General features: G+C 40.1%; 1 protein-coding gene across 7 annotated transcripts in view; it reads left to right on the top strand.

The window, feature by feature from the left end:
• KIF13A (kinesin family member 13A) overlaps positions 1-26,175 on the top strand; it is a 235,139-nt gene that overhangs the window by 108,346 nt on the left and 100,618 nt on the right. For 6 of the 7 annotated variants that reach the window (XM_030817363.1, XM_030817358.1, XM_030817362.1 and 3 more), the window contains exon 4: positions 13,266-13,326. The exons of the other annotated variant lie outside the window; for it this stretch is intronic. In XM_030817363.1, the coding sequence (XP_030673223.1) occupies positions 13,266-13,326 (61 nt within the window). The remainder of the gene's footprint in view (positions 1-13,265; positions 13,327-26,175) is intronic. 7 annotated transcript variants of the gene reach the window in all.

Genomic DNA, 26,175 nt, shown 5'->3' with positions numbered 1-26,175 from the left:
AAAGCAAGTCACACAGCTAAGCCTGATGTCAGTATGGTCAGGAATTGTATTCCTTCCTACTACAGGCACTGCATGTCATGTGGCAATAGGCAGGGATGTGTAATTCCCTTACCAGAAGAGCCAGGAGTCATTTGGAACAGTAATGCAATATACCAAACTTTGTCATTATAAATCATATTTCTAAAAATTACCCAAGGCTTTTTTTTTTCTTTTAAACAACAACAACAACAAAACAATCCTCAGAAACATAGGGTGGTGGTGCTGGTGGTGGTGGTTGTTAGTTGTTGTTGTTGTTGTTTTGAGATGGAGTTTTGCCCTTGTTGCCCAGGCTGGAGTGCAGTGGCATGATCTTAGCTCACTGCAACCTCCACCTGCCGGGTTCAAGTGAAGTGCTGTGTGTTTCTATCTTGAAATTCATGCAGGTTCTACTCTCCCCTTTCCTTCTGCCCGGCTTTGTTCAGAACCAAATATTCTCACTGGAACTCTGTGCCTTTAGATGTCTACAGTACCGCCAACAGAGTACCAGGTCACATGGAATATAGGCCCCAAGAAGAAGAGATATCCATCTCCCTTGTCTCTTGGTGTTGATCCATCTCCCTGTCTAGAACAGTGAAAGCCTTCTGGACCAGGGAGTCTCTTGGCTCCCACTTGGCCTGAGTCAGCCCCAGCAGTGTGAACTCTTCATCAGTCCTTTCCAGCGTGACTTAACTGGGAGTAAATGTTTGCAACCCCTGGACTGCCTCAGGTCCTTTAGCTTTGGTGACCTGGGGCCATGGAGTCAGCCTAGCATTCTCCTCTCTGTGGCTGTATGCACCTGGCATGGTGCAGTGAGGCAGAGGGGACTGGAGAGATAGGCACATGAAATGAGGTCTTGGTCCAGAAGTTCTGAACCAGACCCAGAGATTGCTCATGGTGGGTGATGTTAGCATGACTCGATTTAATCTAGGTTTTATTTTTCTTCTCATTTTTATGAGTAACAATAATCATTTATCAGAGATATCAGATAGGATCTGATAGCAGATGCTTAGACATTTGCAACTTATCTTTTGGACTGTTTTTATTGAAGAAGAAGTATTCTATGTTTGAAAATATCCACATCACCTTTGAATGTGCTGTTGGAGAAGTTATTTGGGTGGCCAGGTTTTTTGAGAAGTGATCAGGATATGAAAGAACTGGAAATGCCACAGATTGTACATTTGTGACACCCCCACCCCCACCCCTCAGCAACCAGTGAAGCGGATTTTGAAAGTGAACGATGAAGGATTAAATATGAAATGAGTAGAGTATTTGAAAGAGTTAGAATTGAATTAGTGCTTCATTGCTTATGCACCACTAGTTTATGTGTGCAGTGTTAAATGGAAGCTCTGTGCTGTTATAATATTGGTCTGGGTTTTGAGAGGATGATTTCCTGTTTTCAGATTTATTCATTAAATGAATGAAAGCATGAATTAGCTCTTTGTAGAGATACCTTCTCCTTGCATCCATAGAAATTTGAACTGCAATGCAGAGTAGTATTTTCCAAAGATAGTTGTTTTCTAGAACAGGCTGTGCATTCCCTGAGATCAGGGACAATGCGTTATAGATGTGCAGCAAATGCTGTTGGCTTTGAATCTTTAAGAGGCTTTCACATCTTCACAATCAATCAATGCTGACTGTGTAATGCAAGACATTATTTGGTATGTATCTATAGGCATATGTAAAGGAAATGATTAATTACATTGCCAAAAGACGGCTGTTACTTGACATATGTTTAAATGGGAAGGTAGATCTGTCAAGAAAACTCACCAGTAATAAGGGTGATGACTCTAGCATTCCTTAGGAGATGTGTTCAGATACAGGCTGGAGTTCCTGCTGGCAGAGCTGCTTTTAGAAAAGCAGTAGTGAAGGCAGTTTTGTGATCACACAGGCTCTTGGTGCTGGGGTTTCCTTTCAATTTCAGTCCAGTTCCTCTGAGATGAATGAAGTTTAACTCTTCCTTTTTTTTTTTTTTTTTTTTTTTTTTTTTTTTTTTTTAATAAATCTTCACAACTTTGATATTAGGAGAAAGATGAAAAAGAGAAAAGCGTTGAAACGTGGCATTAAAAGAAAAATTTGAACATGAAATGAAATCTAGAACTTTTACTTGGTATGACTCAGTGCTCATAACATGGTGTGGTGAAATGTGAACAAATTTGAAGTGTCACTTTCATATTAATTGTAATCTTTCAAATTGACAAAGTTGAAAAGTAACCACAAAACAGGACATTGGCAAGCTAATGTTCCTAAAACTGGAGAAATGGGGCTTTTCAGAGAGCTCCGGGGCTCAGTTTTCAAAGTAGATAGTGGCAGAACAGGCTGTTAATGGCAGCTGGGTCTGCAGATGTGAACAGCAGATTAATTGTACAAAGAGAGGAAGAAGGCAGTGTAGAGAAGAGGACACACTCCTTCATACAAAGCAAAGCAAGTCCACATAGAGCAGACTTTTTTCCCCAAGGGAAGCCCTTTTGATTTTAGATTTGGGTGCTAGGAAGTAGTGTGTTTTGCATTGATATTTTTGACACAGAACCAAACAGTCTGTAGCAACTCTCACACACATGGCCTTTTTTGCCTTTTCACTTCTCTATTTAATTCAGCAAATACTGAGTACCTATCTACACTATCCTGTACCTAGAGAGAATAAAGGTGAGTTAGCACAGTCCCCGGCTCAGAAAACCTTCCAGCTTGGTGAGAATATAAAGTATTTAGGTTGGTGCCTGGTACATAACAAACGCTCTACAGCAGTAGCTGTGCTATTAATGGGGGAGCGAAGTCCATCAGTACATAATGATAATATTGATAACAGTAGCTGCCATAGACTGAGTTACACTGTGTGCCAAGCATTATCTTAGTAGGTATTCCGTTTATGTTACCACAATCCTAAATTGGAATTTAGTGGAATCTCTCAGAGCTGAGAAGTTAGCTGACCAGTGACGTAATATACAGATGAATACGATCATTTCTTGTGTCTTTTTGGGAAAGCAGTGGGAATCCAGTAAACACAAAAATAATGCCTGTAGGGTGACACCAGTCTGTTACTGTGGCAGTTGAAGTAAAAATGGAGGCTTTGGCAAAATATCGTTGGGGTGCTGCTATCCTGGCCGTGCCACTGAAGGATTTACACTGACTGATCTGTGCTATTTTAAGCAGACATCACATGTGAAAACAAAGATTTACATGATTGTTTAAGAGGTAGTTCACCAGGAAGTTGCCTTATTTTTTTTTATTATTATTTTTATTTTATTTTTTAGAGACAGTCTTGCTCTGTTACCCAGGCTGGAGTGCAGTGACATGATCACAGCTCACTGCAGCCTTAAACTTCTGGGCTCAAGCAGTCCTCTTGCTTCAGCCTCCTGAGTATCTGGGACTACGGGCACATGCTCCTGCAGCTGGCTAATGTTATTTTTTGTATAGACTATGTTGCCCAGGCTGGTCTTGAACTCTTGGCTTCAAGCAATCCTTCAGTCTCAGCCTTTCAAAACACTGGGATTATAGGCGTGAGCCACCATGCCCAGCAAAAGTTGCTTTAAAATGTAAATTTGCAGAGTATTTTTGTTTGGTAATGAAAAGATTAGGGAAACCAAGGCTTTATCTTCTAAGAATTAATATTGTAGCAGAACAAAGGGAATTGTATATAAATAGATGTATACATATATATATACACACATACAGAATCTGATTAGACAGATATGGAAATTCAAGATAATGAGAAATAGTATCCTTAAAAGTTTTAGAAGGAGGCCGGGTGCGGTGACGCACGCCTTTAATCCCAGCACTTTGGGAGGCTGAGGCAGGCAAATCACTTGAGGTCAGAAGTTCAAGACCAGCATGGCCAACATGGTGAAACCCCATCTCTACTAAAGATACAAAAATTAGCCAGGCATGGTAGTGGGCACCTGTAGTCCCAGCTACTCAGGAGGCTGAGGCAAGGGAATTGCTCGAACCTGGGAGGCAGAGGTTGCGCTGCGCTGAGATCATGCCACTGTGCTCCAGCCTGGGCAACAGAGCAAGACTCCATCTAAAAAAAAAAAAGAAAATTTATAAAAGAGTGACGTTTGAGATGACATTAAAAGGAAACAAATTAAAAGGGCGTAAGTTTTGGCTCACTTTGCAAAAATCTAATGTATATGTCCAGAAATATTTCTTTACATAAAATTAAATTATCTTGACATAATAAATATTAATCACTTTGTGTCTGAGGAGGGTTTCTGAGAGGTATTAAAATGATTTTAGGGAAAAAATTACTTTTCTTAGAAAAAGAATACTTGTTTTGTGTTTTGCCTTTTTAACTAGATTGTAAGCAGGAGGATACAAACATGCCTAGTACATACTTGAGTTCCCTATAGCCCCTAAAAGTGAAAAAGATAACAAGTGGGTGTTAGTTTATTGCTTTCCAGACTGACCATTTTGCAGTTGGAGAACATATTAGTGAAAGCACACAACTTGCAAAGGACAAATGAAAGGATACAGAGATAATGCAGTTGAAAGCACCTTCACTTCTCGTTTTTATGGATCAGAAAAATGGTTACAGATTACATATCTTAAAACACGGATGCCTTCTGGGTCTCCAAGGAACATAGAAGATCTTGCTTCTTTTTTTATTTTTTTGAGACAGAATCTTGCTCTGTTGCCCAGGCTGGAGTGCAGTGGCACAATCTCGGCTCACTGCAACCTCCGTCTCCCGGGTTCAAGCAATTCTCATGCCTCAGCCTCCCGAGTAGCTGGAATAACAGGCACATGCCACCATACCCAGCTAATTTTTGTATTTTCAGTAGAGACAAGGTTTCACCATGTTGGCCAGGATGGTCTCAAACTCCTGATCTCAAGTAATCTGCCTGCCTCCACCTCCCAAAGTGCTAGGATTACAACTGTGAGCCACTGTGCCTGGCCATTGCTGCTGCTTTTTTTTGAGACACAGTCTAGCTCTGTCGCCAGGCTGGAGTGCAGTGGCGCAATCTCAGCTCACTGCAACCTCCGCCTCTTGAGTTCAAGCGATTCTCCTGCCTCAGCCTCCTGAGTAGCTGGGATTACAGGCGTGCACTGCCATGCCCAGCTAATTTTTGTATATTTAGTAGAGACGGGGTTTCACCATGTGTTGGCCAGGATGGTCTCGATCTCCTGACCTCATGAGCCACTGCGCCCGGCCTTTTTTTTTTTTTTTTTTTTTTTTTAACTGTAAATTGAATTTTGCTGAAATGCCATCAGAGATGACTTTTAAATAAGAGTGGAATTTAACTGTACTACATCTTATTTGTAAGTCATGGAACTTCATTACCTCAGATCATATATATCATTCAACACATTTGCCTTATTAAAAACAGCTTTAGTAACTTTATTAGATGTTCAGTGGTTCACAAAAATGCAAAGCTAACATTTTTAAGAGCCTGATAAAGGTGGAGCAGATGTACCGCAAGCTGCAGGGAATTAAATCCTGGTATGAGTTTTATAAGTTGCAAACTAAGAGGAAGGAGTGGGATTCTGAGAAGGTGGAGTCAAATTTTGTTGAAAACAGTGAAGGCAATAGCTTTTAGACTTCAAAAACGACTACAAAACATCTATGCTTTTGGCTGTTTTTTCAGTTGAAAAGGTATGAATGCCTTTACAAAAAAAATGTTCTCACAATGTTGGTTTTTATTGATAAAATGTAAAATTTATACTTCGTTGGCATTTTGTTGTTTTACTCAGTTGTATGCATTAAGAAGTCTGCTGGGTGAGGTACAGTGGCTCAGCACTTTGGGAGGTCAAGGTGGGAGAATTGCTTGGGGTCAGGAATTCGATACTAATTTGGGCAACATTGCAAGACCCCATCTTTGCAACAACAACAACAACAACAAAAGCAAAATTAGACAAGTATGGTGGCGTGTGCCTGTAGTCCTAGCTACTCGGGAGGCTGCTTGAGCCCAGGAGTTTGAGGTTACAGTGAGCTATGATTGCCCCAAACCCCACTGCAGTCTCTGGCCTGGAAAACAGAGCAATACCTTTTTTTTTTTTTTTTTTTTTTTTTTGAGACAGAGTCTCACCCGGTCACCTAGGCTGGCGTGCAATGGTGCGATCTTGTCTCACTGCAACCTCCGCCTCCTGGGTTCAAATGATTCTCCTGCCTCAGCCTCCTAAGTAGCTGGGATTACAGGTGCGTGCCACCATGCCTGGCTAATTTTTTGTATCTTTAGTAGAGATGGGGCTTCACCATGTTGGTCAGGCTGGTCTTGAACTCCTGACCTCAGGTGATCCGCCCGCCTTGGCCTCCCAAAGTGCTGGGATTACAGGTGTGAGCCACTGAGCCCGGCCCAATTAGAAGTCTTAAATAACATTTTTCTAGTATAATACGGTGGGTTTGCAAAAAATAAGACTTTATTTTTCTTCAGAGTCATCAGTTTCTGGCCAGCCATGGTGGTTCATAACTATGATTCCAGCACTTTGGGAAGCCAAAGCAGGAAGATCACTTGAGGCCAGGGGAATTCGAGACTAGCTTGGGCAACACAGCGAGCCCCCATTTCTACAAAAAATAACAATTAGCTGGGCATGGTGGCATGCACCTGTAGTCCCAGCTACTCTTGAGAGGATCGCTTGAGCTGGGAGGTTGAGGCTGCAGTGAGCTATGACCATGCCACTGCATCCCAGCCTAGGTGACAGAGCAAGACCCTGTCTCTAAAATAAAGTTTTAAAAAAATCAGAAAAAAACAAAGTAGTCAGTTTCCAAGGAATAAGTCTTGAGAAATTGGTTTTCTCCCTTTTGAAATGTCAATGTATTTTGTATGGGAAAATCAAAACTACTGTAAAGACCTAAGAAAAGCATGTCTCCTTTTGTAACAAACCTTGTGTTATTCATATAATTACATTTTGGCATGAAATGAAGGGTAATAGTTTGTAAATAGTTTATGGAACTAACAAGATTGCAAGGGAAATGTCAAGGACATGACAAAGGTATTATTTTAAATATCTTTAAAACTGCGTTAGTAACGGCCATAATTTTTCTAGTGACAGTCAAACAAATAAATGTTCTAATTTCTGTGCAGACTGCAAATTGTGCGTGATATACTCTTGCTTGTTTATCCACCTAAACCATGGAATAATGATGCTGAAGGGGACCCCAGTGCTCATCTAGTGACCGAATCCTTATTTGACCATTGCAGGAACCAAGTTCCCCCAAACCATGCATGTGAAAGTAATGAAACGTCTAAAAATATATCCTGCAGCTTGAATCTCTGCTTACTCATAATAGTTCTTACATCCACTCCATGCTCTTGTCTGTGTTCCAACTCCTTCCCCTGGTAATATGTTTATTAATTGAAAAAATATTACATACAGTGCCTGCCCTGTATGAGATACTGAAACAGGCACTATGGGGTGCATGGAACATAGTCCCTGCTGCCATGGAGCTCACCATTTAGATTTGGAAGTAAGACCCACACAGAAGAACCAAGGCATAAAACAGGACTGTATGTGAATCACTGTCATGGGAGCTACAAACTGCTGTAAAATTTCATAGGAGGGAAAGGGGATTGGGAGATCACTTCCAGCTGAGAAAAAAAAAATAACAAAAATTTTTCTATTCACTTGCTTTGAGTTTTAGAGAAATCATGTAGATTTCTGGACTTCAGCTTTCTTTAGTAAATGTTTAGTAAAATAACAACCTATACTCTATGACTGGTTTGAGGTATCACCATTCTAAAATGCCTGTGATCAAGGATTTTGAAATTCAAAACATAATGCAGTTCAAAGGGTGCTGCTATTTAGCAAGCAAAGAACAGTTGTATCTATCAGTATTGTCAGGACTCTTTTTTCATCTGCAGGGTTTTAATATTTGTCTGAATTCTAGGGGGCAAATGCTTAAAATGAAAATTGTGTCATGTGCCCTTTTATTAGCAAAAACAACTCTAAATGATTAACTCTTTGATTGTTAGAAGTTTTCACAGACTTTGGAATAATTCTTACAGGTAGACCCTCAAAATTTGGGGTAGATTTCATTTTATTTTAAGTAGCATTACTATGAATGTAAATCTCTAGCTTTCTTACTTTATTTGAAGAATAGCAAATTGTTAAATTAAGTTTGACCTGGATGCAGTGGCTCACGCCTGTAATACCACACTTTGGGAAGCCAAGACAGGAGGATCGCTTGAGCCCAGAAGTTAAGACTAGCCTTGGCAACACAAGGTGACCCTGTCTCTATAACAAAAACAAAAATTAAAAAAGTTAGAGGTAGGCATGAAAAATTAACATATAGAAAATAAATGATTATTCCACTACATATAGCAATAACTGAAGAAGTGAATAAATGATTATTCCACTATATACAACAATAACTGTGTTCAAAACACAGTCCTTGAACACACAGGCGCTCTCTGCCCCAGTGCCTTTGCACCTGCTATTCCATCTGGCTATTGTACTTTTCCACAAACTTTCATAGGACCTGCTCCAGTTTTCTCCAGTGCCCCCATGCTGTTACATTTTTGTGTCACTGATTACCTCCTGGCGCCATATGTGTTTATTGTTTGCTTGCATATTGCTTCTCTCCCTTCACCCCACTGGGAGCTTCATAAGGGACATGAATAATATAAGTGTTACTACAGATAATGCAAGTAATAGGATACTCATGAGCTCCACGAGTCTTTGCATGTTTATTCACTGCTATAATTCTAGCGCTTAGCACACAATAGATACTCAATAAATATTTGTGAATGGATAAGTGAATTAATGAATTAGATGACTAGTACTAGGCCTGATTTGTAGGTCATGCTCAGTAGATACTGACTGCAAATTTTTTTAGTGCAGAAACCAAAAGTTATTGAAAGCAGCACAGAATGAGGTTGAAAACCAGAGGTTCTTGGTGGGAGGAGTTTTTTTTTTCTTAATATTTAGGATGACTCATGTCACTGAAATTAACCGTGGATCAAGCTTGGGCACGGTGCCCGGGATATAAGAAGGAGAGCGGTATAGATACTTCACAAAAAAAAAGGAAAATAGCCTCTTTTGGCCGTTTAAAGTAAGGAGAGTTGACTTAGGTCAAAAGAAAAGGAAAATGTCCTGGGAATAAAAGTTTCAAGTATTATAAGATGCCATTAAAGGGAGTTTGTGAAATCTCCTTTTCTGGAAACGTTTAAAAACAAGATAGATCTTCATCTCTTAGAAGTGTTGAAGTTCAGTCCTGCCCAGAGGCAGGAAGATTAACTGGATTACGCCTGTGTGGTCGGTCTCTAGAGTCATTGGAAGAGCCCTTGAATGCAGTAAATATTCCACATTCTCTTGGCCGAAACTATTGTTTCATAACTGTTCATTTGAAACTTGGTTATTATAAAACCAGAGTGAATGTTTGTTTAAGTAACAAAATTGAATTTGGATCTCGGGTTGATGATGTAAGTTGAGTACATCATATATACCTAAATCGGTTTTAAAAGCATTAAAATAAAGTATATATAGTGCTGAAACTATTCAGGACATAACTTAGTCTTTTTTATTTTTTTGGCAAGAGAGAGAGAACATTGCATATAACTTACTAGTCTTTTATAATGTAAAAAAGTGCCTGCTTCTCTGCAAGATCTTAATGCCATTAAGTACATCAATAAGTAATTATAAAGTGACTACTATAAACATTGCAGGCTTCAAAGATGAATTCGATATGGATCCTGCTTTCAGGGAACTTAGTCTACAAGTGGAGATAAAACATATATACAGTCCGGGCACAGTGGCTCATGCCTGTAATCCCAGCACTTTGGGAAGCCAAGGTGGGAGGATTGCTTGAACCCAAGAGTTTGATACCAGTCTGGGCAACATGGCGAAGCCCTATCTCTACAAAAAACACAAAAATTATGCCTGTAATCCCAGCACTTTGGGAGGCCGAGGTGGGCAGATCACGAGGTCAGGAGATCGATACCATCCTGGCTAACACGGTGAAACCCTGTCTCTACTAAAAATACAAAAAAAAAAAAAAAAAAAAAAAAATTAGTTGGGCACGGTGGCATGTGCCTGTAGTCCCAGCTACTCAGGAGGCTGAGGTGGTAGGATCAATTGAGCTGATTGAGGCTGCAGTGAGCCATGATAGTGCCAGTGCACTCCAGTCTGGGCAACAGAGGGAGACCCTGTCTCTGAATGAATGAATGAATGAATGAATGCATGCATGCATGCATGCTGTCTCTCACACAGATCATATACATGATAAATGAAAAATAAAATAGTTGAGATAGGAGCCATAAAAAAGGACTAAACAGTGTTGTAAGGTTTCAGAGAAAGAAAAGATGATTCCTTTGGATTTAACCAAGAATGCTTCTGGGAGGAAAAATGTATCAAACTGGGCCTTAAGGGGTATGATGTATTTTGAAGGGTGGAAATGAAGGAGAGAACAAGGGCAGAGATGAAATTATACTTAGTAATTCTGAGGTAAGGACAAGTTCCACTGGAGCATGAGGAATTTGGGGTTAATAGGCTGGGAGGGCCTATTGTGGCTAGTCTCAAATGCCAGGCCAAAGAGCATGGGTTCTGTATGCTTAGTGCTTAAGATCTCTTGGAAGTGATTAAGCATTAAAGGATCCAGCCCATGGGAGGTTTGTAATTTACTATTTGGACTGCAAGAGATAAAAGGCAATAGCAGTGAGCCCAGGAAGGTATCTACTGAGTCACCTGGGCTGCATTTGCTAAGGGATATGCTGAGAAGTAGTAGTTCCAAGGCATGTTAATAGGTGTTACTCCAAAAAGGGTCTCTTCACCAAAACGAATTGGGGAAATAAAATGTTAAACAATCAAATAGGCTTCTTTCCTGGACTTCGTTTCTGAAAAGTCTCTGGAAGACTTTTCAGAGCCATTAATATTGAGAATTTCATTGAGAATCTCAAATAGGATAAAACGTGCACGACTTCCAACATGATTTGATCTTTTTTCATGGATTAGCTCATGAAACTCCGGTTCCTTAGAACACACTTTGGGGAACATTGCTCTACACATTTGATAATAACAGCTGGAACACAAGTGGTAATGGGCATGAAAAACAGCAGTTAGGGCCGGGCACAGTGGCTCGTGCCTGTAATCTCAGCACTTTGGGAGGCTGAGGCAGGCAGATATTTGAGGTCAGGAGTTTGAGTCCACCCTGGCCAACATGGTGAGACCTCGTCTCTACTAAAAATACAAAAATTAGCTGGGCATAGTGGTGCGTGCCTGTAGTCGCAGCTACTTGGGAGGCTGAGGCAGGAGAATGGCTTGAACCCGGGAGGCGAAGGCTGCAGTGAGCTGAGATCATGCCACTGCACTGCAGCCTGGGTGACAGAGTGAGACTCTGTCTCAAAAAAAAAAAAAAAAAAAGGAAAAGAAAAAACAGCAGTTTGATGGGAGTCCTTACAGAGGAAGCACCAAGAGGCACCAGCCATTCCTGGTATATAGTAGATGTTCAGTAGCTATACAGAAAGTTAATTATGTAAAAGTGAATTAATGATTTAATACCAGTAGTTGTTGGTGTGGATGTGGTGAACAGGGAACACTTTTACATTGCTAGTAGAAATGTAAACTAGTGCAACCACTATGGAAAACAGTGTGGAGATTCCTTAAATAACTAAAAGTAGAACTACCATTTGATCCAACAGTCCCACTCCTGGGTATCTATCCAGAGGAAAATAAGTCATTATACGAAAAAGATACTTGCACATGCATGTTTATAGTGGCACAATTCACAATTGGAAAATCGTGGAACCAACCCAAATGCCCATCAATCAACAAGTGGATAAAGGAACCGTGGTGTGTGTGTGTGTGTATGATGGAATACTACTTAGCCATAAAAAGGAATGAATTAACGGCACTTGCAGCGACCTACATGAGATTGGAGACTACTGTTCTAAATGAAGTAACTCAGGAATGGAAAACCAAACGTCATATGTCCTCACTGATATGTGGGAGCTAAGCTATGAGGACAGAAAGGCATAAGAATGATACGGTGGACCTTGGGGATTTGAGGAGAAGAGTGGGAGAGGGACGAGGGATAAAAGACTACAAATATGATGTAGTGTACACTGCTCAAGTGATGGGTGCACCAAAATCTCACAAATCACCACTAAAGAACTAACTCATGTAACCAAATACCACCTGTACCCCAGTAACTTATAGCAAAATAAAAAAAGATAAAACATGAAATTAGACAGTCATGGTGGCAAGCACCTGTAGTCCCAGCTATCCAGGAGGCTGAGACAGGAGAATTACTTGAGCCCGGGAGGCAGAGGTTGCAGTGAGCTGAGATCGCACCACTGCACTCCAGCCTGGGCAACAAAGCGAGACTCCAACTCAAAAAAAATTAAAATTTAAAAAATATGAAGAGATACTTTTACATATAAAAGACATGCCAAATACTAAACTTGTAAAATTGCTTCACATCTTTACTTTTCGAGAAAATGTATATTAAAAATACAGTAAGAACCCCCCCAACCACCACCAAAAAAAAAAAAAAAAAATACTTTGCTGGAGATTCCCTGCTGAGACAGAAGGGGAAAGGAGTGCAGGATGGGAATATGGAGAATTTTGAGCTTCAGTATGCTAGAGATGATATCATGGAAAGCTAGGAGAAGGAACTGCTTTATATGAAAGTTGAGTTTTGAGAAGCTGAGGGAGATCGACCTGGAAGGTTCAGTGGATCCTGAAACCATGGACTTGCGAGATAAGACATTGTTTTTGTTTTTTGTTTTTTCTCATCAGATGTATTGTGGAAAAAAATATCTGGTTAAAATGTCTGGTTATTTGAATTCTAGATAAATAGTAATTTTCATATACAACTTATTCTAATACTGAAAGCTAACCATATATTTAGTCTAAAAGAAATATCATAGGGCCAGGCGTAATGGCTCACACCTGTAATCCCAGTACATTTTGGGAGGCAGAAGAGAGAGGATTACTTGAGGCCAGGAGTTCGAGACCAGCCTGAGCAATAGGGCAAGTCCTCCTGTCTGCAACAATTTTTTTTTAATTGCTTGGTATGGTGGCGTGCACTGGTGGTCCTAGCTACTCAGGAGGCTGAGGCAGGAGGATCCCTTGAGCCCAGGAGTTTGAGGCTGCAGTGAGCTGTGATAGTTCAACTGCACTCCAGCCTGGGTGACCCTGTCCCCCAAAAAAGAGGAAAATAAGAAATTTTATGGTTAACAAAAGCACCAAACCTGTAGTGATTTTTTTCAATCAGACAGTAGTGGCCATCCTTCTCATCTTCACCAGTGATTTTTTTTAGTCTGATTTACTCATAAGAAGTCAATTAATCTTTAAGTTTAATATTTTGTTCTTTCATTCAGGTATTTGCCTTTGATTATTGCTTTTGGTCCATGGATGAATCTAACACTACAAAATATGCTGGTAAGTTTTCTCCCTCTACACCTGACAGTTGGGCTTCTGGCCCCTTCTTCCATTGAGTTTATTTTCTTTAATTCCTCTGGAGTTTTACTTTTCCTATGTAATTCACACCTACTCTTTCCAATTATACCACATGGGTTTTGAAGTCAATAAGATTTGGTTTCAGAATCTGGGTCTGCCACTTACTTGCAAAATCCTTGAACAGATTTTTATTAAGCTTCAAATTGTTCACGTGTAATGGAGGGTATTGGTGTCTTCAAAGATTTTCTAAGGATTTGAGATAATAGGGGAACCACCTCAAGCCATAAGTGGTAGCTGTTGTGAGGGTCATGTGAAAAAAGGTTTCATTTGCCATGCCTTTCCTTATCACTAACTTTCAGGGCATCCCCTGCTCTGTGTGTGTGTGTGTGTGTGTGTGTGTGTGTGTGTGTGTGTGTGTGTGTGTGTGTTTGTTTTTGTTTTTTTTTGAGACGGAGTTTCGCTCTTGTTGCCCAGGCTGGAGTGCAATGGCGCAATCTCAGCTCACTGAAACCTCCGCCTCCTGGGTTCAAGCAATTCTCCTGCCTCAGACACCCAAGTAGCTGGGATTACAGGCATGTGCCACCATGCCCGGCTAATTTTTTTGTATATTTAGTAGAGACGCGGTTTCACCATATTACCCAGGATGGTCTCGATCTCCTGACCTCAGGTGATCCGCCCGCCTGGGCCTCCCACAGTGCTGGGATTACAGGCGTGAGCCACCGCGCCTGGTCCCCTGCTCTGTTTATTTAAGCAGAGCACAGATGCTGTGGTTTCCAAAATACACTCAGGTCCTGAGCGTCCTCAGCTATCAGTGGTCCTATGAACAAATACTACATGCTCCTCAGGGAAGTGCTGCCTCTCAGCCCCACATTTTGCTATTCTTTCCTTGTGGGTTTGTTTGTTTGTTTGTTTGTTTGTTTTCAAAAAAGACGGAGTCTTGCTCTTGTTGCCCAAGCTGGAGTCAGTGGCACGATCTTGGCTACCTGCAACCTCTGCCTCTTGGGTTCAAGCAATTCTCCTGCCTCAGCCTCCCGAATAGCTGGGATTACAGGCGCCCGCCACCATGCCCAGCTAATTTTTTGTATTTTTAGTAGAGACAGGGTTTCACCATGTTGGCCAGGCTGGTCTCGAACTCCTGACCTCAGGTGATCCACCCGCCTCGGCCTCCCAAAGTGCTGAGATTACAGGCGTGAGCCACTGCGCCCGGCCTCCTTGTGGTATTTTATCCTTATTCCATCCAACACAAATGACTGCTGTTTTATTATTTATGACCATAGGCTTTCCTAGGAGTCAGTCACTATTGCTTTAGTTCCAGAGGGAAGCATTCGGTTTGGTGGAGGAAGTTGTTGATTCTTTTGCTTCTGATTAGGCCCCTTTTTCTTAGATATTTCATCCTTTTAAAAATTTATTTTTTGGCCGGGCGTGGTGGCTCACATCTGTAATCCCAGCACTTTGGGAGGCCGAGGTGGGTGGATCACTTGAGGTCAGGAGTTCAAGACCAGCTTGAATAACATAGCAAAACCCCATCTCTACTAAACATACAAAACTTATCCAGGTGTGGTGGTGGGCGCCTGTAATCCCAACTACTTGGGAGGCTGAGGCAGGAGAATGGCTTGAGCCCGGGAGGCAGAGGTTGCAGTGAGCCAAGGTCCCACCACAGCCTAGGTGACTGAGTGAGACTCTGTCTCAAAAAAACAAAAAAAATTATTTTTCTAACTGGCAAATGAAAGTTGCATATATTTATCATGTACAGCGTGATGTTTTGAAATATGTATATATTGTGGAATGGCTAAATTGAGCTAATTAATACATGCTTTACCTCATGAACTTATCCTTTTTTGTGGTGAGAACACTTAAAGTCTACTCCGTTAGCAATTTTCAGGAATACAATACGTTGTTATTAACTATAGTCACCGTGTTGTACAACAGATCTTGTGAACTAAATATTTCTTCCTAATGAGTGCTTTCTCCTTATTTCTACTTATAAGAGCATCAGCTGAATGACATTCTCACTTAGTTAAAAACAAAAAAATGAAGGGAGGATATGGGCTTTAAAAGATTTGGAGGTAAAAGCACATGACTAGTTTAAAGAGAATTAATGTTTTGTTTATTGATAGGTTTTTCCTTGCCATATAAAGTAAACTTGAGAAATTGTTTGATAACATGATTTTTTCAAGAGTTAACAGTCTTGAACTAGGAAAATTCCTTCAGTTGCTCACACTGGGTAAATTAGCCTTTCCAAATATCATTCCTGCAACTTGAGCAATATATTTTATTAAAGTTAATAAGTAGTTCATAATGTTGGTTGTAATTAATGTGTCTTTTTATCAGTCCTTTGGGACTTTATGTAGTAAGTTTTGCAGAGTCTGGAACAGTCTTGACTTGTTAGCAGTCTGTATTTTTGTGCCGGGTGTGTACTTTTAGATTTAAATCAACAACAAAAGTAAAACATTTCCTACAGATGCAGAGACAAATGGGGATAAATGCTATGGTTATACAAACCTGTCATTAACCGTGTTCAATTTATGTTATTCAAGATGCAGCCATATATATCTTCCTGAACTGGAGCTCTTCTCATGCACTTCTCAGATACTTTCCAGGACTCCTCATCACATGCTAGAAAAAATCTGTACTCTTTGGACTACATTTGAGGTCCTTTATTATATAGCCCCATTCTACATTCTCCACTGTCTCTTCTGGGACTCCTCTCACCACTCATTCAGTGCCTCAGCCCAGTGTCTATTGTTGGTTCCTTTCATATAACTCAGGAAGCCAGAAAGTCTCCCATAATTTTTTAATTATTCATGACCCCCCCCCCCCCACTGTGTGTGTGCAGCCCAGGAAGCCCTTGAGAAATCCAAAAATAAGTTAGAAAGCAAAAGAAATGCATACCAAATAACATTTTGAGATAATATTTAAACTCTAAATTTTATAGATTTTAAGTGTTACATAAAATCCAAGGAGAGATAAAATCTGGAAAGGCACCAGATTTTAAAGAGATAAAATCTGGAAAGGCACCCGTTGTCTGGGAAGGCACCAGAGAGCAGATGGAACATAGAGGAGATAAGTATTTGAGACAACACGTATATTAAATCTCCTGATTCAGCCATTCCACAAGGGATACATACATCAGAACATCATGTTGTATACCATAAATATATATGATTATTACTTGTCAACATATAAGTTGTTTAGAGTTTAGTCAAAGGGAAGCCTAGAAGGCATCCAGACAAGAGGAAGTGACATGTATCAAGGAGAACACATGGATTTTGATGTGAGACCTGGCTTTGAATCTCAGGACCTCTGCCTTGGTTCTCTTGGACAATTTATTTAATTTCTCTGAGCTACAATTTGTTTTCTATGGAAGAAAGTAAAAATGGCAATACCTATGCTACGTGGTTGCTGTAAGGGTTAAATAGGTCACTTTATGTGCTGATTAATGGAAGCTTCCCGTAAATTATATATTTTCATTTGACTTTTCCATAAAGGAAGATACAGAGCCATGGTGGTAATGCTGGTCTGAGCAGAAGGTATATCTTTGGGCGGGTACCCAACTGCAAAGTTAAGATTAAAAAAGAAAGAAAGAAAAATAAGAAGGTGCATCTTGTTGGGGATGCGATGGGAGACCTATTTGTACGTGTTGAGTGAGGCCAGATAATAGGAAATTCTAAGAACTTCAGACTAATATGGTAAAAAATAGGGGCTATTGGAGTAATGTGGTTAAAATAATTCTTAAGGAAGGTTGTTTTTCTCTTTCTTTTCCGTATCTTCTGGAATCACATCCTCCATTATTGCCCACAAGAACCCTCTAGCCTTCTGCAATATACTACTCATGTGCCTGGATGTGCAACAAACTTTTTTTTTCAAACCAGAAATGACTTCATTACGTACAGATGATAAAATTTAGTTGTGAAACTCAAGATTTCTGTAGCTCTTCATTACAAATAGTTCAGATATATTTTAAAAGATCGAAATTATTTTTAAACATACTGATAGCCTAAAATTTACTAAATTTTAGGTTGCATGATCACATTGAGTACCATGTCCCAGTTAGCCCTGAAATTGGGTTCTGCCAGCTCATAGAGCACTGTCTACTTAAAAAATTTGGGAGGATATTTTCTTATTCTTCAGATATTCCCATTATCATACAAATACTATGATGCTCCTTCTCCTTAGCAAAAGGTAAAATTCATGCTTACTATTCTTTCAAGTTTACATCCATTGTAAATAATCTGCCTAGTAAATACGTTACATGTAGATTAGTTGATGGTTTCCATACTAATTTATTTTCTCTTCATTAAAAGATAACAATTCCTTCTTAATTGGGAATAAAAACATTAAGATAGAAGCATTCATTGTCTGGTGGAAAATAGGGGAAGTGGAGAAGGGAAAGCACATATTTCCTGAAACCGACCTATTTGTCAGGCTCGATGAATAATGGCATCATTGATACTGAATCAGGACTCTCAAAGCCGCTCTCGAAACTGGGGGGTAGCAGGGAGAGAGACAGAGAAAGATAAGTGCATGGATTGAGAAAGCAAAGAGAAGCAAGGGCTCTAAATTTTGTGTGGTGTGTCAAAATGTTAAATTCTCAATCATGTCTTGCTATTTATTAAAAGCTATAGGAAGAGCCTCCACGCTCCCACTTTCTGATTTAGAAACACGTAATTCTCTAGTAGGTATAATGGCACTGCAGTGGGTTGGTTGGAGCAGTTGAAGAATATGGGCTCTTAAGTCAGACTTGGTTCAAATCCTGGCTCTAACACCTTCTATCTGTGTAAGGCCGGGTGAGTTACTGAATCTCACGATCCTTCTGTTTCCTCATATGGTAAATAAGGATACTAATAGTTCTGATCTCATAGGGTTGATTTGAGGACTAAGTGACGTATTCATTTAAAGTGCTTAATCTAGTAAGTACCTAGGAAGCACTCCCTTAATGTTTATCATCGTCTTTATTATTGTCTCATTGTGACAGGAGTCAGTACTTTGGAAAGAAAATGCAATGTACTGAGATTTATGACAACTGGTTTTGCCACAAACTGCTAGACCTTAGGCAGGATAATTTCTGTGGGTCTCTGTTCTTCATCTGTGAAAGGAGGAGATACAGCCTGGAATGATCTCAGATCCCCTCCAGCTCTCTAATAAAACATGAATCAGCCATTTTATGTTGGCCACACAGCTGTTCCAGTGGACTTTTCAGAGGCAAATTAAAGGCTTATTTGTTAAGCCATTCACATTGCATTGAATCATGCTTTGAGGTATTTTACATTTTATTATCTATTTATTTATTTTTGAGAGGGAGTCTCACTCTGTCACCTAGGCTGGAGTGCAGTGGCATGATCTTGGCTCACTGCAACCTCCCACCTCCTTGGGTTCAAGCGATTCTCCTGCCTCAGCCTCCTGAGTAGCTGGGATTACAGACATGTGCCGCCACACCTTGCTAATTTTTGTATTTTTTAGTAGAGACAGGGTTTCACCATGTTGGCCAGGCTGGCCTTGAACTCCTGACCTCAAGTGATCTGCCCGCCAAGTGATCAGCCTCCCAAAGTGCTGGGATTACAGGCATGAGCCACTGCGCCCAGCCAGGAATTATTTTACATTTGAAATATGTTATCTCTTCCTCCTATTACCTTTTGGCTAGGTGGTTGTAATAATGTTTGTCTGGCAGATAATTCTGAAGCAAAAAATTTTTGAAGCAAAAAACCCTGTGTAAGGGCTAATGAAAAAAACAGAAATAACCTGCAGAATTAGATACCTGGAGCATGGCATTTCTACATAAACTAATATGTTCTCCCGAACTTCATACTATACATGCAGATATACACAGATCCACATTTAAGATTATAAAGTTAGTATATTATAGTCAATACTGAAACTTGAAAGCAGTCTTTGTAAATGTTTAAGTCACTGCTGATTGCAATTAAAGCATTCTTGACAATGAATGAATACATTTTTTAACATTTCTAAAATGTGCCATGTTAGTAGGTAATAGTGACTTCCAGTAACTTTGGTTTTTATTTTCTTCCCAGCTCTATAGAAATCTTCATGCCAAAAATGAAAAAAAAACAGTCTGGTAGTGGCATATCTGGGGTCAGTGTGGATGTGAACATTCCCTGGCCTGAGAGATTCTAAACTGTTGACTCAGAAATTATATAACAGTTCTTGCCATATGGCATGTTGCTCAAATGTGCTGAAGCCATGTGTTTTCGAGCATTGTTAATGCCCTGCAACTCAGGAGAAAGGTTGTACATCTGCCTCTTATTCTGCTAGCATTGCTTTATACTGTGAGGGGACAGAAGAGCACCTCCAATCTGTGGACTAATGCGGTGGGAAGAGCAGCCATGTTTGATTCTGTTCCCATGATGGGGGATTTTATGTGCTCAGAGCTAGAAATGGTTTCTGCTTCATATTGCTTAACTAAATATTAACTAACCAGAATCGTAATGAGACAAAACATTTGTGCAACAAAATTTGCATTCTAAAAGCCAACAGTAGCCAAAATAGAACCAATTTCTTAGCAGAGTTCTACAATATTAATTTGTTCTATCATATTGTATTGGTTCATTATTTTACTATTCAGATGGTCTGTTTGAATGAAGTCTTTTTTCTAGTAGTTAAAAGCACAGGCTCTGGAGTCAAACTTCTTGGGCTCAAATTCTGCCTCTGCCACTTCCCAACTGTGTGGCTGTAGGCAATAATAACAGTACCTCCTTATTATAAATCTTGTAGGTTGAAATGGGATTATGTATATGAAGCACTCAGCAAGTGCCTTGCACAGAGGAAACACTCAATAATTGTTAGCTATTGGGTTTAAACCATAAAAGTTTTCCCTATAGTTATGAGCAGCACTAGTAGTTGCTACTTGAACAGTTTGTTAAAGTAGGGATTCATTATAAATGATGCATGCCATTTTAAAAAACATTTATGAAAAAATAGGCCAAATCCTCCCAGATTTTTGTTTTTCTTTTATGATCTTTTATAAATTATCTCACGCATACTCGATTTGTCATTTCTTTTGGTGATTCACCTTTATCAAGTTGTTCCTAAGCATTCTATTTAGAGTTTTCTTAGAATCAGCAACCCTCTTTTTTGCATTTGTTAATTAAATTATGTAATTACAGAAAAGTACAACTGACATAGAACAGTTTAGGAGCAAATACAACTGACCCTTTTTACAAGCATAACTCAGCTGGTGACAGTCCAGAGAGTAGCCTCCCAGCTGGGGTGATGTAGCATGCAGGGGGCATTTCATAGATGGAAGAGAGAATGTTGGTTAATCCAGAGAATTGGACAAGAATGTCAGTTAAGAAAAATTTTTCTTGTAAAGGGTGCTAAAAAATAAATGAGCTTTGCTAATCTTGTTAAATTTGTTTAAGTGTATATTTATGTGTATGTGTGTGTAAATATATATGTATATATATATATATGCTGCTTTTTTGTTCTCCCCTTTACTCACCTATTTTTTATCCTATCAATCCCACTTTCTTCAATACTTCCCTTTCTTTGTCCACATTTATTCCTTAGGGTATTTGTTGGCATCCAGAAAATCATTTAACTTAATTGTGTTTAGAGGGGTGAATAACAATAGCAATAGACAGTACAACCCTGAGCATTGAATCTGAAGCACTGTGCCGATCCCTCTACAGGCACTAGGTGATAAGACTGTCAAAGCACCCAATCAGGTAGAAACTATTACTGCCCCCATTTTACAGATAAGAAAACTGAGGTTTAGTGAAGCCCTGCTCCCTATGAGAGCACTGAAAGCATTGGTAAATGTGGATGTTAGTTAATGACATGTATGCTGATGAAAATTTTATGGATTCTACTCCAGCCTATGGTGCTCCTCTGCTCTCTCATCCTGAAGAGTCATTCAATATGACTCCTAAGGAAGTCATACTGAAGTGCTCTGGCTTAGAACCTAGCTAGGAATACTACTAAAGATACCCTCACTCCTGTCAGAAGTTCTCTAGGATCCTTATATTTGGTTTGGGCTTTGTTTTAACCTCCCCTCAAATACTATAAATATTGTGCGGCCTACAATCCAGAAGAGATGTTGAGTTGGGTCTGCTTCTTTATCAGAGAGAGGGGGTGTAAAACACCATCAAATCAGATAGAAATGAAGGTTTACTTTGTCAGCAGTTGTTTTATGGGAAACACCCTCCTGTATGACTCCAACACACATTCTCTGTAAGACATTCTTCACAGGTGAGTGGCTTTATATTCTTTCTTCATTCTCGGGACCAGTGCCGAGGGCAGCGGTTGCATGACCTCCTCCTTGGTGAATCAGCCACTTTGTCCAGCAACAAAAAAAGACCATGCTCATGGCCAGCCCCAGTGCTGTTGCTGTGGTGGAAACATCCATCTGGATGAGTCAGCCATGCCATGCTGCAAGCCAGACTTCCAGACTAACACTGATAGCTATTGGATGCTGCAGTGGAAAATGTGTCCGTGGTCTACCTTTACCCTCATGGCCTGGTTTCTTGGGATCCTCTTACTAGGCACCTCAATGGCAAACTTTTCTGTAGTTGATTAAAACTTATATCTAGCAATACCAAGTCAAGCCCTACAGCCTCAGTTTCTTTATCTGGACTCTGTAGTTTTTGGTCATTTAACTTAAACCAGGTTTGAAATCACTACGAATAAGAATTTTTGAAAGCTACACTTCCATACACCAAAGATTTTTGAGAAAGGAATTTATTTAAACCTCATCCAAGCTGGGCATTCTTCACCCCTTCAGGTATGTGAGAAGAACCTGTCTGGTCTTGCACTGTCCAGGTGCTCTGATTTGGAGCTGGGCCACCTGCCAAGTCCAGACTCATCAAAATCACTGTGCCTGTCAGCCCTGTTTAGAAGTGGAAAAACACCCTCACAAATGAGTAGGCCCAGGAATTCCAAGTCATAAATAGTGAGCCTAGCCTTTATTTTTTTTTTTTTCCTCTCTCTCTCTACTCTGATTCCAAAGGGAAGAGATAGGGAAAAGAAGGAAAACTGGGGGCTCAGTTTAAACTGATGAAATTATTGATTGTGTTCAAATATTGGATGCTTTTCTATGTAGTTACTTTAGAAAAACAGGAAATACTCTGTGCATATGCCAGGTCTGATCTGTGCATCACCATGCTTAGTGTTTTATTCAGCCAAGGGCCATAGGTGTCTGCCTTGTTTAATGCAGATTTTAAACAAGACAGGGCTTATATCCTCCCATTTCATTCTCTCACTTTCTAGAACACAGCCCACTGTGACTCTTTTATCCTGTGCCTCTTCAGTCATCAGATGTTGGGCATAGGAATGATAGCTGCATTTTTCCTTCCATCCCTGGTTTCTTTCTTGCTATAGAAAGAGATTTGCTGTGGTTACCCATCTCCCAGTACACACACATGGTAGCTTTGAGCCTACTGCTGCTGTTCTAAGTAGGGACAGATTATGCACAAGTGTGGACACCCAAGGGTGTTAGCTTTTCAAAGATCTGTGTCAGGCTGGGTACAGTGATTATAATTCCAGCACTTTGTGAGGCCAAGGTGGGAGGCTCACTTGAGGCTAGGAGCTCAAGATCAGCTCAGACAACATAGCAAGATCTTACCTCTACTAAAAAATAAAAATAAAAAATTAGCCATATGTGGTGGCACACACCTGTAGTCCTAGCTACTCAGGAGGCCGAAACAGGAAGATTCCTTGAATCTCGAGGAGTTAGAGGCTGTAGTGAGCTATAATCACACCACTGCACTCTAGCCTGGTGGAAGAGCAAGACTATCTCTTTCAAGAAAGAAAAAGATTCATATCGTTATGTGACTCAGGGTTGAGTGACTCAGGTCTGTGACTTTGCTTGTAGAAATTCCATACAAGAGCTCTCTTTGCTGTTCTGACATTGTGTTATGGGTTACTTTGGGTATCCCTGTGTTTTAAGACTTGTTCACGTGATTATAGAAGGTCTAATCATAAACCCCAGAGGAAATTGGCATTGTGGTCATGGTTATTAACAAGTGAGGTCAGGCTTGCCCTGTGAATTTCCTGCACCAGGCATGCGGAGCTAACATCTGCAGAGTGGCCACCGCCTTTTTGGCATCGGTTCTGCTGAAAAGTCACAGGCCTCTTGGATTTGACAATGTTATGGCTCTGCTCGGATTGTCTGGGATAGAAACAAATACTCATAGAACCTCCTGTTTCCCACGGGACTTACAAACCTTCGCTTATGGGCTGGTGTGCTTTCCCCTAGACAAATAGTACCTCATTCTATTTGAGTGTAAACTGTAGTCAGAAAACGTTTAGGGTGGAGATATTGCGTCTTTTATGGGATCCACCCATGCACTGTTTGAATTCCCTGATTCCCACCACTCAGCATAAACAGCTCCTTTTTTCATGAACTGAGGTTCAAAAAGCAGTTGGCAAGTCGTCTTTTCCTATGCTGAGAAAAGGGACTGTTGTGTTTTAAAAATAGAAGTGAACAAAGCAAAAACAAAACAAAACAAAACAGAAACAAAAAACCTTCAGTCTTTTGGATAAACTAGGGTCTCTTTAAGAGACCATATGAGGGTTCTTGGTATTTCATATTTTCTATTGCAGAGTGAAGTGTAGCCATCATCTGTGTTTCACCGAGAGCTGATTGCAAGAGAGGACAGAGACTGTATCAAGAGTCATATTGCCTTTTAGGCCTTGGTTGACAATTTGGCCTTTTTTGTAGTTGTTTTTACTATTCCAGTGGTGCCTTGAAGGTCACCGAACCAAAGAACTGGTTAAGTATAACTCCGGCCAGGGGTTCACATAGCTGAAAAGGCACCAGAAGGGCAGAATAGGCGGAACTCTAGAACCTGTCCCACTCACAGTTTTGCTGATACAGTTTTTTATATTGGGTGTTTTTTTTTCCCTGTACCCTTCTATCTCAGTGTTAAAAAAAAAAAAAAAAAAGTATTTTTCTTGTAATAGACAATATGGATTAACATACCCTGGCCCAAATAATGATACTGTTCCTTCATCTCATCATGTCCATGCACACACGAACACACACCCCACCCTTTCTGTCCCCCACCGCCTTACATGTGAGAGTCACCACCATCATATTTGGTCAGTAATATTTTTTAAATGGGACCTCTGTGGGAGCTAGAAAAATAGTGATAATTGGCTCCTTTCAGAAATCTTTCTAAGAACAAGTATCTTTTCTTTTTAATGTTTTGTTTTAAGAGATAGGGTCTTGCTCTGTCGTTCAGGCTGGAGTGCAGTGGCACGATCATGGCTTACTCTAGCCTCAACCTCCTAGGCTCAAACAATCCTCCACCGCCATGCCTGGCTAATTTTGTATTTTTTTTATTTTTTTTGAGACGGAGTCTCACTCTGTCACCTGGGCTGGAGTGCAGTGGTGCGATCTTGGCTCACTGCAAGCTTCACCTCCCGGGTTCACGCCATTCTCCTGCCTCAGCCTCCCGAGTAGCTGGGACTACAGGTGCCTGCCACCATGCCCAGCTAATTTTTTATATTTTTAGTAGAGACGGGGTTTCACCATGTTAGCCAGGTTGGTCTCAATCTCCTGACCTCGTGATCTGCCCGCCTCGGCCTCCCAAAGTGCTGGGATTACAGGCATGAGCCACCATGCCCGGCCCATGCCTGTCTAATTTTTTATATTTTGTAGAGATGGGAGTCTCACTATTTTGCCTGGGCTGGTCTTGAGCTCCTGTCCTCGAGAGATCCTCCCACCTCAGCCTCCCGAAGTGTTGGAATTACAGGCATGAGCCACCACACCTGACCTTTTTTCTTTTATCTTTGAAATTGGATTATGCCACAAAATTGTTGCAAAAATGAAGGAGCCATCTGAAGGAAAAATAACTAGATAATTACTTTTTCTTTGCAGTAAAATGAATTATAGTTGATTAAAGACTTAAGAGATGATAATAATAGATAAAATATATTCTAGATTTATACTGGCCACGTACTATGGTAAGTGCTTTACCTATATTGGTTTATTAAACCATCCCAGTAGCCCACTTAGGTATCAACTATTAGTCTTATTTTACCGATAAACTGGGAACCTTCCCAGTGTCACGTAACTGATGAGGAGTAAAACTCAGGTTTGAAAGTCAAATTGTTAAAAACAGTGGTGGTGCGCATCTCTAATCCCAGTTGCTTGGGAGGCTGATGCAGGAGGATTACCTGAGCCCAGTCATTTGAAGCTGCCATGAGCTATGATCCTGCCACCACACTCCAGCCTGGACACAAAGCGAGATCCTGTCTCCAAAATAAATGAAATAAATAATAACAAAAACAAAACTGGAAGAAAATATGGGTGAGTTCTATATCATTTGGGGGTGGAAAAGGATTTGTGAGGCATAACACATATCATAGGCAGAAATCATGAAGGAAAAGAGAAAAGATTTAAATATGAAAGACCAGAAGCTTTCGTATGACCAAGAATAATGTAAGACCGATAGGCAAATGACAGACTGAGAAAAAATATTTATAACATGTAAGATAGACCAATGGTTAATATCCTCAATATATAATGAGGATTTTAAAATTCATGAGGAGAAAAGCAATGGCTAGCCCAAGGACTTAAATAGTCAACTTACTAAAGTGTTAATACAAATAAGCAATAAATAGAAGAAAAATTATCCAAACAAGAGGCTTTTTTTTCCTACTGACAGTCAGAACTAAGAAGAATGATCATAGGGATTGTTGTTGAGAGTGTTGAAAGTAGAGACTCATGCATTTTTAGAGAACTTGGAGATTTGATTTTTTGAAGTTTTGCCTAGTAAAGTCAATAGGAAACTGCACAGAGGTAAACATGTAAGAATAAATATTGCAAAAAAATAAAAGGAAATAATCTAAATATCCATAGTAGGTAACTGA

The sequence above is a fragment of the Nomascus leucogenys genome, chromosome 8, assembly GCF_006542625.1.
Source record: "Nomascus leucogenys isolate Asia chromosome 8, Asia_NLE_v1, whole genome shotgun sequence".
Classification (NCBI taxonomy): domain Eukaryota; kingdom Metazoa; phylum Chordata; class Mammalia; order Primates; family Hylobatidae; genus Nomascus; species Nomascus leucogenys.
This window is presented reverse-complemented; position numbering and strand designations above follow the sequence as displayed.